Source organism: Netta rufina (assembly GCF_964035555.1).
Source record: "Netta rufina genome assembly, chromosome: 27".
NCBI classification, from domain to species: Eukaryota; Metazoa; Chordata; class Aves; order Anseriformes; family Anatidae; genus Netta; species Netta rufina.
In genome coordinates, this window is record NC_140151.1 from 849,035 (window position 1) to 863,190 (window position 14,156).

The 14,156-nt window shown below is 41.8% G+C and overlaps 1 protein-coding gene across 8 annotated transcripts in view; it reads right to left on the bottom strand.

Annotated features, from left to right (window-relative positions):
• Positions 1-14,156, bottom strand: part of AAK1 (AP2 associated kinase 1) — an 89,312-nt gene that overhangs the window by 46,382 nt on the left and 28,774 nt on the right. For all 8 annotated transcript variants that reach the window (XR_014619159.1, XM_084302284.1, XM_084302285.1 and 5 more), the window contains 4 exons: positions 12,828-12,936; positions 9,311-9,453; positions 3,762-3,883; positions 2,249-2,330 (listed from right to left, as the gene is read on the bottom strand). Coding sequence is in view for 7 of the 8 variants with exons in the window: in XM_084302284.1 (XP_084158410.1) it covers positions 2,249-2,330; positions 3,762-3,883; positions 9,311-9,453; positions 12,828-12,936 (456 nt within the window). In the remaining variant the exon portion in view is untranslated. The remainder of the gene's footprint in view (positions 1-2,248; positions 2,331-3,761; positions 3,884-9,310; positions 9,454-12,827; positions 12,937-14,156) is intronic.

Genomic DNA, 14,156 nt, shown 5'->3' on the forward strand with positions numbered 1-14,156 from the left:
ATAACATGAAAAGTACTCTAGCTTGTTCAATCACAGTGGTCCTGCATGACCTCAAGCCTACATTTTAACATCCCTCTGGTCGACTGAAAACATAGTTATATGAGAAGATACATACATGAAGAGCTCTCCCTCACTAAGCTGAGATACCGTAGGCAGTGGGGATCAGATGAGTAGCACCACAGACAACCCACAGTTCCACATAGCAGTGTGCATAGCACAACCCTTCTCATTAAACTGGCAAAGCCTGAGGTGTACTAAGAACAGAACAGAAGCAGGTATAAAGGTTAGATAGACATCAGGAAGAGGTTCTTCACCAAGAAGGTGGTTGCACACTGGAACAGGCTCCCCAGTGAAGTAGTCACTGCACTAAGCCTGTCTGAATTTAGTAAGTGTTTGGACTGTGCACTTAGTCGTATGGTCTAAAATTTTGGGTAGACCTGTGTGGTGCCAGGAGTTGGAGTCGATGATCCTTATGGGTCCCTTCGAACTCGGGATATTCTATGATTCTGTGGTTCTATAAGCAAGATCTCCAAATCTACACAAACCTTACACTGGTATATGTTACTACACAGAAGATTTTTTTTCTATTCTGAATATACTGAGCGTAAAAAAAGCATTTAGCAAAAATATGTCATCCATCATCCTTAATACTTTTATTCTGACAAAAAACAAATAATACTGGTTACCAAGCTTAAGCTGTACCAGTTCACACAACCTTTCAACCCATTATAGTTGTGTACCAGAGAGGTATACAGATATGTCTGCAGGCTGCTAGGTTCTATCATTGTTCCATCTATTGCCAGGCTGCTTTTGACAGCAAGAAGAACCACCTATCTGAAAATAAAATGAAAATTTTGCACAAACAGCTAATTATGAAATACTGCCACCATCCCAAAGAGGAGAGGGGGAACACATTTCCTAATCCTAAGCAACTCATCATCTGCTTGTACTTTTTGTCATAGGATTTCACAATTAAATGACACTATAGTTTAAAATAACCTCAATGAAATTTGAGGAAAGAGAGATTACGAGCAGGACAGCCACAGCAATAGGCCCTAAAGTTGAGGCCCCACTGTGTGCAACACTGCATGCTTGTTTGGAAACACTCAGCAGGTCACGTGAAGAGGATTCCTTCCACATCAGGAAGAGGAGGACAGTTTGAGCATCTGCATCTCTACCCCTCCCCATTATCACAAGGAGTGCAAACCCTGGGTTCTCCTCTAGCTGCCTCTGAGGCCCTGACAATCTTTTCACACTGTTACAGCTGTGACCTCCCCTCTCTAGTCTCAGCAAGGCAAGTGACCCAACACTGGTACAGGGCCCAGTTCCCCAAACCTCCTGCTGAACTCAGCAGTGCAAGAGCCCCATAGGAGCTGCTACATTCCTGACTCTTGGCTGAGCTCACAGATAGGATGGAGGACTCTTCCCAGCAGATGCCATGCCAGCAATTTTGCCTCTTGCACATGCAGACACACAATTACTGAGGACACATTAAACCTCTCCTTATACTGCTTCCGCTCTGTTATTTCCCAGCTCAGGGCTTTAGAAATTATACAAACACACTCTGAAATAGCATTTTAAACAGAAAACTCTTTTGCTGACTTGCCACTACACTAGAGACAGCACAGGCTTTTTTCCACCTCCATCACAACTAAAAGCAAGCCTACCATCTACTAGGTTATCCAGTAATTTAACCAGTAATCCAGGTGCACTTTGCTTTCAACATGAACACCACAGCAAGACTGCACTAATCATTAGAAACAGCAGTGCAAAAGCTCGGTCTTTGTCTGGGTTTGACAACACTGAGCTGCATTACAATGTCCAGGAGAAGCATACTGTTATTTCTTGGGGAAGGTCTATTTTTTCATTTTCTATCTTCTTATGACCAGTGACTTTAATTACACATGCCCGCCCAACCAAGGCACAAGAAGTCACAAGACCCTGAATTTTCTGTTTTAATTGTTTTATGACATGAAATCAGGTTTGCATTGTTCAACCCTAACATTTCATACATCTCTATATTAAAACCACATGTAAGACAGCATGCAAAGAACCAATCATGTTTTATTCACAAACCAGCCCATTTAGCAGTAACTTATCAGAAGTGTCAAGCAGAGGAACTCTTCATTCAGGAATTGTCTCGTCTTTTATGAAAACTAGGTTAGTCCAAGCCAGAAAGTTACTCTGTCATTATGATACAGAAATCAAGCTGCAGCCTGATTTTATGTTAACTGGGTTTTATACATACCCATATGTCTGCTTTTGTAGTAATAAGTTTGCCACTATACAGGTTGACCATTTCTGGTGCTCTGTAGGATAACGTAGTGTACCTGTCAAAAAAAGATCCATCAGTGAGTTCAAAATTGATAGCAGAAGCATTTCCACTATCCCACATTTTAAAATAGTTCAAAATTCATTCCTTCCCTATTTGTTTTAGGGCAAATATTAAACATAAATGATTTATTTTTTTTAGATCAATAACAGCTTCTGCTGCATGCCTCTAACTAGAAAACATTGACCACTGCAAACCATCCTGGGAAACCAAAGCAATAGCAAAGATCCTTTCTACAGCAAGAAATTTACTCACAAAACAGGACAGTCATTTTAAGAACTAAAACAGAAACTTTCAAGTATTCAGAATATTAACAAAGTCAGTAGTCAAATGTCCTCTGCAATGTTGTTACTGCTGGGGCTTTGGCCAACCTACAAATATTGTAACTGGATACATGGTTCCTAATAAGTAGACTTCCATTCCAGGATTCCAAATTTGAGTCATTGTGGACACAGGAAAGGTTATTTTGGAGCTCAAACTGGAAGTAGAGTCTGACACATTTTAGCAAGTTACTAGGGCTTTAAAAGATAGAGACAGTTTGAGATTCTTGCAGACCTACTGGTAGGAAGAAACCTTGTAATTTCTGCTGTAGCACCTTCCATGCTATTTGGCTCGATCACAAGAAAGCATTGCTAAGGGCAAAGTTTTTGTAGGCTTATTAATAAGCATACAAATATGACATTCCGAAGGGACTGCAAAGCGATACTAAGAGAGCTCTGAAAACTTCAGTCAAGCACGTCTAGGAAATCCACGCACTTATAATTGAATCCCAACAAAAAGGAAGCATTTGCACCCACTTCTAACACACTGCTTTCTAGCCAGAGCATTGCACTAACAGTGCTGGAAAGTACACAGCAGAGATGCTGTTAAAGCTCAAGCAAGAGCAAGGACATGGTATCAGGTCCATCCCTGACCTAGGCCCTACTGGACTATGAGTTGAGTTCCCTTTTTAAAAGCTTATCTAGGCACACCTCACTGTAACCACTCTAGCTGGGGCAAAAGGAGCCAAATTAAATACCTCAAGATCCATCCACTTTCTACAGAGAGCTGAGAAACTGGGCCATGTCACTGTAGGGTTTTAACATGAGCAGCCCATGGAGGACAGGCATTTTGTCATTTGCTATGTTTGCAGTTCAAAGAAACCAAGATAGATGAGAGACAGCCAGACAGATTCCACATGTAACCAAGCATGTCACTATCTTATCAAGGTGGGCAACTTCCGTGCATTGTTATACTCAGCCTTTCAGGTCTAGCGCAATTACATCAAGCTCTGAGCTTTGTTGTTTCACCTTTCCCTGGCCTCTAGCAGGTCCCTCTATGCAGCACCATCCAACCTGCTACAACAGGCATGAGTAAAATCTAGTCCCAGTACACAGAAGAATTACCCTTCAAATTATGTCCAAGCTGAAAAAAAAAAAAAAGCACTTACTTTTTGATCTCTTCCTCTACCGCATTCACCCCTTCTGTCTGAGGGTTCTGGAATTTGTTAGTAGCACTTCCAAAGTCACACAGGACATAGTGGCCACGGTCATGCAGCAGGATATTTTCAACCTATAAGCATTGAAGACACATACAAAAAACACTCCATTAGGCAAAAAATAAAATAAAATAAAAAATAAAATAAAAAAGCACTTGTTTTCTTTAGATGACCCAGGATTTTTAGTGCCTGAAAACGTATCAGACATGTCAGACAAGTGCATAACATGACAGCAAAGAAAATATGCATCAAAACTATCACACCTCCTAAAATAGAAGTCAAATCATGGAAGCATAGTTATAACACTGCCTTCCATCCTGCCACATTTCCTTTCTCCTTCTCTTTCATTCTCTTTCTGTGAACACATCACTCTGACTCTTTAAAGACTACTGTGTGCTTCAGGATAAGAACTGCATGTTTCTGTGTCTTCAGTGCCTGACTTCCCTCAGCCAATATAGTGCACAGTCTGCAATCTGAACTTGGGACAGCTAGTACAAGCTCTCCACAGCTTTATAATGAACTACACCCTTCATTGTCTAGTGGAGAAGAACGGATACTAAAGGATGACAACACACACTTCCATACTTCATGAAATTAGCATACAACTCCATTTTTTCCCCCTGCAGTTCACTTGTCACTTAGGGATTTATTTATAACAAACTTAAGCTTATGCTCACACTTCAGCTGCTTTTTATCACATTGAATACCCCACAGTCCCTAAACAATGATTGCATCAGCAGAGGTTCCTCCAGGATGCTGAAAATATGACCCCGTTCTTTGAAATACTATTTGACAGTTTGAAACAAGCACCAGTACACTGAAACAAGTACCTGTGGTAGCTAAAAATCCGTGGAGTCATTGCCTTTCTCCTAAATACTTCCCCTTAATCATGCATTAACAAAAATCTGCTGTGTATTCTCCTAAGAAAGCAATCCAAATATTATGATACTGACACAAGGCATGGAAAACCTGGGATCAGTTATTTGCTTTGGCAAATCACCTCTACATTCCAGTTTCTCATCTATACAGTAGCATTAACATCACATTCTCTCTAGGGAATATTGATAATAAATACTTTAAAAATTGTCTAAGTCAAAGCTAAATGCTCAGATACAACAAGAAAACATACTGATTCGATATTAAAAACAAACAAAACCACAAAAGCATCGCATAAGTAGTCACTAACAAAGTCTTTTTGCAATAGACCTCCCCATCAAGGACAATCTTTACAAAAAGGAAAGAAAACGAAGGAGTCAGCCTTTTAAGCATCAGAAAACCCAGCCAAATTAGAGCAGCTGATGGGGAAAATGCTGGCTCAAAACCAAGGGTTAAACAACACCCCTTGCCTTCTCTGCCATCCATCTGCTTTGAACAAACCCTTTCACACAGATGTTCTCCCTAGCAGATCAACACTGACAATGTTATTCCCCATTCCCTTCAAACACGCTGCAAACGTTTCCAGAAGATTCCTTCCACTTTATTTGTCTGAAAAGTCTGACATGACTTCTCATTGCTAGTTTTATTAAAAATTAGCACTGGAATATTCAGCAAGCAGGCTTGATCAGTAAATAACAGAGAAGGAAAAAAAAAAAAAAAAAAAAAAAAAGTACTAAAGCAGCAGAGCAGAGTTCCTGAATTACTGCTACAGGCTGCCAGGCCAGAGGAGCCTGTCTGTTACAGACAAGACGGAGGTGCCTCTTTCCAGTCAAAGACCCAGAAAAATCTGTCCAATTTTCTGCACTTCTGAGTGCTTACAACTTCAGCTGTGATCTTGAAAGTGCCTGACATACACAAAATCAGATTTGGACTCCAAATAAAAATCTGTAAGGGAAAGCTATGAGTCGACCTAAGAACATATCTGTTCTGCTACAAAATGTAGTAAGTTTTCGTTATCACTCTCTGAAACAAATGCTAACCTGCGCTAAAACCAAGTGGCAAAAGAAACTGCATAACCATAGACCGGCAAGGGATAAGACTTTCCTCAACTAGCAAAATCAACACACTTCATCCTCTCATAACCACAACTTCTAAGACGGGTATGTCTAAGGGCAGGTAGTGATTTGGGAGGGTTGCATAATTGAGGTGCCCTTGCCCTTTCTGACTGCTTCCCAGCACCTACAGGTTTGTCTAAAGATGTTTCAGTTTCTCTTTCTCCCCAGCACTATTCAATACATACTTCCAAAAGCTTATTTAGTATTTCAGAGCAAAAAGATGAATGCAACATGACATCTATGAGCACTAACTGACTTTGACTTGTGCTGCTTTTTTAAACATGGTCAATACCAGGATATGCCATCAGAGGACCGAGTAATTTTACAGATCACACAGAACAGAGCTGTCCAAACAAATTCCAAGCAGAGGTTTGTTGGTGGCACCAGGGCAAGACCTGACATTACAAAGGAGCATAATAAAGAAGGCACAGAGATCAGAGCAGCACAGCATAACGGTCTTGTCATACCACGGAGAAGTGCAACACTAGCAAGAATCCTGATAAAATGAAAACAGAATAAACTAAATCCTCAGCATAAGAGTACAACATTCTAGTTATTTCAGAAAGTATAGAAAGCAAAGGAGAAGGGTGTTTTGATCAACCTCCTCTGTGCTAATTGACATAGGATTTTGCTGTATCTCACTGTGTTTCTTTTACAAGAAAAGTCAGCCAGTTATCTACTCCTGGAACCAGATGTTTTCAAACTAGCAGAAGCATCACAGGTAGAAGTGAAAAGCTCAGAGATGTAAAAACTAAGCTGAGCTCTAAGCTGCTGCTTTAAAACAAAGTGAGCTATTGGATATGAGACAGGAAAGACAAGGTTAAATGTGAAACAAGTTATGCAGACAACTGCCACCAGATATGGGGTACTCGTTTAAATCATTATCATTGCCACTAGATTAATTCTTCCACCCCTTCCACCTCACTAAATACAACTCCCTCCAGGGTCTGACAGTTTTCTCTAGACAGATTCCAACACAGAAGCAGAGACTGCACAGCCAGGGAAATACAACAGACAGTCAAAAGGCTTGGTCATTTGTTCTTTGCTGTTAAAAGGCCCAAACTAGAGGCACAGGAAGCATTCTTACTCCAGTGAGAGAGGAACAAAAATAAACTTTAGGTAATGCCCTGCAGCATCGGTGGCCTATTAACCCTGAGGCTGAGGAAAATAGCTGCAAGAACAAGCAAAGGTCAGTACATGATGCAAGCCTACTGCCTTGTTTACACAGCCTATATGTGGGTCTAACTACAGTAGAGGTATCTGAGAATGTTCCAAATTTTATATTTTTTCTCAGGAAAATGTGGAATCAGTGTACACTTGTGTTTGTGGCAATCAAAGCAAATGAAACTAACCAGCACATCCTGTACAGTATATCATTCAGCTGTAAGCACACAGGTGCACACCGACACACCTCCTGATAGTTAACAGGTCAGGAATGAAAACCTTATACATGAACACAGGGGCTAGGTACCATCTTTTTCATGACAACAGGTCATTCTGCTTCAGAAAAAGCCTGCTGGATTAACTCAAAATCAAGGTCACAAAGTAATAGAGCTGAATTTGACTGAAAGGGCTTAAAGACTATTCATGAATCTCTTCTGCTGGCAGACCCCTCAGGGCAAGAACCTCCACTGTTAAGAGTAAAATCAAAGAGCTGGAAGGCAGAAAAAGTCTGTCTACAAAGTCAACATTTTCCTGTTCTTCGATAGGTGATTGTCCCCTGTGCTCTGCCCCTGTGAAGCCTCCCTTGGAGTGCTGCGTCCAGGTCTGGGGCCCCCATCACAGAAAGGATGTGGGGCTCTTAGAGCAGGTCCAGAGGAGGGCCAAAAAGTTGATCAGAGGGATGGAGCACCTCTCCTATAAAGAAAGGCTGAGAAAGCTGGGGCTGTTCAGCCTAAAGAGGAGAAAGCTTCAGGGAGACCTCATTGCAGCTTTTCAGTACTTGAAGGGGGCTTAAAAAAAAAAAAAAGAAAAAAAAAAAAAGAGCAACTTTTTGCTCAGGCAGGCAATGATGGAATGAGGGGGGAGTGGTTTTAAACTGAAAGAGGGGAGACCTAGATTAGAGGTTAAGAGGAATTTCTTCACTCAGATGGTGGCAAGGCACTGGAACAGGATGTCCCGAGAAACTGTAGATGCTCCAATCTGTGGAGGTATTCAAGACCAGGTTAGACAAGGCCCTGGGCAACCTAATCTAATGGATTGCATTGTTGCCCATGGCAGTGGGGTTGGAACTAAGTGATCTTTAAGGTCTCTTCCAACCCAAGGCGCTCTATGAAAACATGTCTTAAAACAGAGAAAAGCCAGGTCTCTAACCTCAGGCACAAATTACCAACCAGGAGAACCAGAACTTGAGAGTTCATTTCAATATAGAAAGTAATACTAAAGATTAAATTACTAATTCATTACAGATGTGGATGAAATCATTCACTTACTACACAACGAGTTTTTTTTTTTTTTAACAAAAAAAAAAAAAAAGAAAAAAAAGGAAGGATTTGAAGCTAAAAACATAATAGCAGGGGTTAATGTCAACTGAAGATGCTCTTGCTCCTAAGCCTTATTCTCTCACCCCAACTTTCCTTGCCTGTTCAAATTTCTGGAAGATGTCCATAGGCTTAAATTCAGTCCTCAAATCCATGGGACTCCACCCATTTCACAGCACTCTAGAAAAACAGATGTCAGACTTGTTTCATACATTCAAACTAACTGAGCAATGAGGTCATGATCATTTGAAACACACTAAAGCATACCAGACCCTGAGGATTTTTTCCCCTGCACTGCCTGGTTGTTCTTAGCACACAAGTCTTTTGCTCCTATAAAACAATAGCCAGCAGCATGAAACAAGCATCTGTTGAGGGCTCTGAAAGCAGACTGACCCACAAAGCACATCTGAATTTCAAACGTACAGCCAAGAAGAAGGCTTGCGTGAATATATTATTAATGCATTTTATGATCTAGTTGAGAAGAAAAGGGAAGGTCTTTTTGTGTTTGATTATAGGTGTGGGATTTTTCAAAAGCTCTCCCTGCTAGCTTTGCTTTGTTCCCATCTGAGTGCACAGAGCATTAGAATTCGCTTGCACGGTCAACAGCTAGAGACCAGTTTCAAAAGCTTCTAAGAAGTCCTGACCCAAGGCCAACATCTCTGGGGTGATCCTTTTAATGTGGGTCCAGGAAACGGATTTACAGCACACTTTTTGTGAACTACCTTATAATATCAACAGCATTTCAGGTGGTAGAAAGTCACTGTGAATAATTCATCAGATACATTCTGGCACATCTGTGCAAACAGAATTATTCAAATATTTGTGTTTATAAAGTAGATCTATAGATGGCAAACATACAGTAAGCCACAACGAGAGACTTTTTCCCCCCAAATCTTCCAAGAGAGAGAGGCATTTATACCCAACTTTCCCTTATTACTAAGGACAGAAACATAGGACCAGCTTTCAAAGCCTGTCTGCCATGGTGTAAGCATGCACATGCTCTCCTGTATTACTGCAGTCTATAACTCACCTTCAGATCCCTGTGGATTATTGGTGTTTTACACTGATGCAGCCTCGCTACAGCTTCACAGGTGTCACAAAAGATCTGCAGGACCTCATTCTCAGTGAAACCTGTCTGCAGGCGTTGGTTCATGAGGTTCACCACCTGCCCTCCTGAGGAGAAAAACGCCAAGAATGAGAGCAAGTGTGCCAAATCGGATCCAGTCTTGTCCAAGCCCCAGTCCTACCAGACCTACTTTGTCTTAGACTGCTCACTGAACTGTGGCTGCACAGTCAGCACACAACATTCATGAGTTCAAATTCAAAGTTTGTAACAAGCTTCTCTCTCTCCCCCACTCCCCGACCTCCCCACGAGGTTTTTGGGAACCTGCTTCATCATCTTGTTTAATTTTCTTTCCTCTTCGCCTAAATCCAAGGGGATTTTTCACATCTGCCAGCAGACGACGCATCTTATTTTGTCTTTGGACTACGCTTCAACAGCAGCAAGTTACCTTCTAAGGCCCTCATCACCTCGCTGTGTTAACACTGAAATATAATTCTGAATAAGCAATGTTTTTTCTTTCGTCCTCAAAAGTAAAAGTTTTTGTCAGACTAGATGAATATAATGCTGAATGTGGGGCACCCAGTCCACAAAACAGTCTGCAAGAGGGAGGAAAAAGACTCCATAAAACATACGTTACTAAGTAGTTTGGCCAAAATCACAGACTGGCAAAATCTGCCTGTATAAGCGGAACCTTCCGCATTTGTTACTCTTTGAATGAGTCCTGGATTTGCCTCAACTTTGAGATTCTCTTGCTGTCAAGGATTTAAAAAAAAAAAAAAAATCCACAGAGAAGTTCTTCCCCCTCTAAACATCTTCAATACGCAGAGGGGAAAAAAAACAAACAAAACACAACAGTACATTTCTGAACCATTGGCAAAGGGAACTGTATTGTTTAACATAAGTGTTGGAAAACTTCATAACCAAGGTACAAAAGTTCTAAAGAAAAGCTGAGCCCAATAAGTAGTACAGCTGTGAATATTTTGCGCTCAAAATGAGTGCAGTTCTGCACATAAAGATGCATTAACTTGGTTTAAGCAGCTGTTCATCACAGACTGAGAGTAACGAGGGGAAATTCAATATATCACAGAATGCTAGGGATCGGAAGGGACCTTTAAAGACCATCTAGTCCAATCCCCCTGCTGGAGCAGGGACACCTAGATCAGGTCACACAGGAACACGTCCAGGTGGGTTTTGAATGTCTCCAGAGAAGGAGACTTCACAACCCCCCAGGGCAGCCTGTTCCAGAGTTCTGTCAGCCTCACTGTAAAAAAGCTTTGTCTCATATTTAAGTGGAACCTCCTATGTTCCAGCTTGCACCCATTGCCCCTTGTCCTATGACTGGATGTCAGCCAGAAGAGCCTGGCTGCATCCTCCTGACACCCACTCTTTACAGATTTCTAAACATGAATAAGGTCATCCCTCAGTCTCCTCTTCTCCAAGCTAAAGAGGCACAGTTCCCTCAGCCTTTCCTCATAAGGGAGATGCTCCACTCCCTTAATCATTCTCGTTGTTCTGTGCTGGACTCTCTCAAACAGTTCCCTGTCCTTCTTGAACTGAGGGGCCCAGAACTGGCTGCAATATACTAGATGTGGTCTCACCAGGGCAGAGTAGAGGGGGAGGAGAATCTCTCTTGACTTACTAATCATACCCCTTCTCATACACCCCAGAATATCATCGGCCTTCTTGGCCACAAGGGCACAGTGCTGGCTCATGGTCATCCAACTGTCCACCAGGACCCCCCTTCACTGCTTTCCAGCAGGGCACCCCAACTTATCTTGGTGTCTGGAGTTGTTCTTGCCCAGATGCAGGACTCTACACTTGACCTCATTATATTTCATTAAACTTCTCCCCACCCAATTCTCCAACCTGTTGAGGTCCCACTGGATGGCAGCACAGCCTTCTGGAGTGTCAGCCACTCCTTCCTGTTCAGTGTCATCAGCAAACTTGCTGACAGTGCACTCTGTTTCCTCATCCAAGTCGCTGATGAATATATTGAACAATGCTGGTGCTAGTACTGACCCTTGAGGGTCCACTAGCTACAGGTCTCCAGCTTGATTCCATCCCATTGACCACAACCCTCTGGCTTCTTTTCTTCAGGCAGTTCACCTCACTACCCAATTGTCCAGACCACACATCCTCAGTTTAGCTGTGAGGATGCTGTGGGAGACTGTGTCAAAAGCTTTACTGAAATCAAGATAGTCACGTCCACTGCTTTACACCATCATCCCATCATCCCTCCACCTGGTTACGTCTTCATAAAAGGCTATCAGGTTGATTAAGCATGACTTCCCCTTGGTGAAGCCATGCTGACTGCCCCTAATACCCTCTTATCCTTGATACGCCTAGAGACAGAGCCAAGGACAAGTTGTTCCATCACCTTACCAGGGATGGAGGTGAGGTTGACCGGCCTATAGTTACTTGAGTCCTCCTTCTTGCCCTTTTTGAAGACTGGAGTGACATTTGTTTTCCTCCAGTCCTCAGGCACCTCTCCCGATGCACATGACTTACCAAAGATGATTGAGAGTGGCCTAGCAATGACTTCCGCCAGCTCCCTCAACACCCATGGGTGCATCCCATCAGGACCCATGGACTTATGGATGTACAAATTGCTTAACTGGTCCTTAACCCAGTCCTCATTAACTGAGGCAAACTCTTCCTTTATCCTGATTTCCTCTGGGACCTCAGAGATACGGTGCTTCACAGGACAGCCTCCAGCATTATAGACAGAGACAAAAAAAAAAAAGCATTCAGTAACTCTGCCTCCTCTTTATTTTCTGTCACCAGGGCACCCACCTCATTCATCAGTGGGCCCACATTGACTCTAGTGTTAGTTTTTATCTGCAATGTATTTGAAGAAGCCCTTTCTGTTGTCATTGAGCCCTCTTGCAAGGTTTAATTCTGAGGAGATAAAAGCTTTGGGACATCTGAAAAAAAAGTGGAAGAGTCTGTCTGGATAGAGAGAGACGAGCACAAAGGTCAGAGGTAAAAGTAATGCTTTTTAGCTTCACATTACCCATTTCAAGCTTCTTCAAGAATAATCCTAAGTCAAACTGAAACAGAAAAAGCCTGCAGTATAACATACTGTGAAGAACAATTTCATTCCACAGCCTAACTGCTATAGGAGAGCAACTTTTTGTGTGGCCAGCCTATAGAAAACTGCAATATATACTGAAGGGTTCCTTTCACAAGGGAAAGGATCTAGAGCCATCCTGGGCAGTGGCAAAAGTGGTAACAGTCCTATCAGAGCCTCACATATCATCCAATTCTCTACATTCAGTCTAGCTTTGCATTGTTCAAAACAGTTCTTTGGTACTGAATGATGGACCAGGCCTAGGAATAAAGTTGCTTGATCCTTTCATTTAAAAAACAAACAAAAAAGACAACCAAACCCAACAAACAAAAACCCACTTGACTTGTGCAAGTTCCCTGTGAGCACTGGAAAGGGCCTGTCTACCAGCAAGGAACACTGTGAGCCCACACTCACCTCGGCAGAAGTCCATTAGTATCAGCACTTCCCAAACATCACCACTGCTTACTGAGTTGATACTGGAATCAATGTATCCGACAATGTTCTTATGGCCAGACAGATCCCGCTGCAAGGTACATATATTCAAAGCATAAGACAGCCATATAGAATGAGTAGCACTTTGATCTACAATGCACAGCTTTCCTAGTTCTTTCCCTGCCAAGCTTTTGCCACTTTGGATTAATCATTGCATACAACTCGATCAAATCGAAGGTCTATCTCTACCTGTTCTCCTTCCAGAAGGAGCTGAGACAAACAACAGAGAACCAACCAACCTATTGAACTAACTTATTCAGGGGTCAGTAAGTCCAGATTTTTGGATGTTCCCTTGGATGGCCCAGGCCAAGCCCACTGCAACTGCTCCTCCTCTATGTAGGGGGGGGAAACAAAGCAGATGTTTTGCAGTGGCTGTGTACAATGCATGTTTTGCTTACTTTTCTCCTCTCCTTCCTCTCTCTTCCACTAAAAAACATTATCACAAATCTTTGCATGCTTAAAAACCACTCAGGTAATTAAAAAAACAAAAGTTAGCTTGGTTTTAGAAGTACCTTATTTTACACGCCTTGATGGATTAAAGCACAAGTTCTCATACTGTTGACTTACCTATGACATGCTGAATATGCAGGGAAGTCATTTTTGTGACTGCCAGAGTTACAGACATTTTCAGGTGTGACAGCCACTCCCATGCTGTGCTCAGCTTTACCAGCAAAAGAAATCTAGATTTTGCTGGTAACATTTTGCTCTCCTCAGTAATTCTGCAGTGCTGCAGAAAGCTAACTTTAAAATGCTTCTTTACTGCACAAAAGCTAGGAAATAAAATTTCCTTTTACTGATGTACTTGTTTTTCACAAAGATTAGTGCTTATGATAAGATTCAATATGAGAGTGAGCATGTCAGAAGGACACTTCTTGCATTTGCTTCCCAGGTTAGCCACACATTTCAAAGAGACACCAAAAAGATAGAGACAATGGAAAGCACTGGCAATTAAAATCCAAGTAAACAAGCTTTGTGAGCACAGTTAAAACCTTTGATGTAAGATCTAATCTCAACCTTTCCCATGTAGCATTAGCTATGGTGATGACAAAGTATGCCCCAAAACCTCACTGCACTATCTCACAAAATCCAGAAGTTAGCTTTGAAGGTATTAACCTAATTAAAAGCTACTTTAAAAAAAACTCCAAATTGCTACAGGTAAGAGCTTCTGATAAGAAGTCTATCCCAAACAAATACTTCACATTATCAATTAGCAGAATGCATATTTTCTATTTTCTCCACCACTTCAGTTAC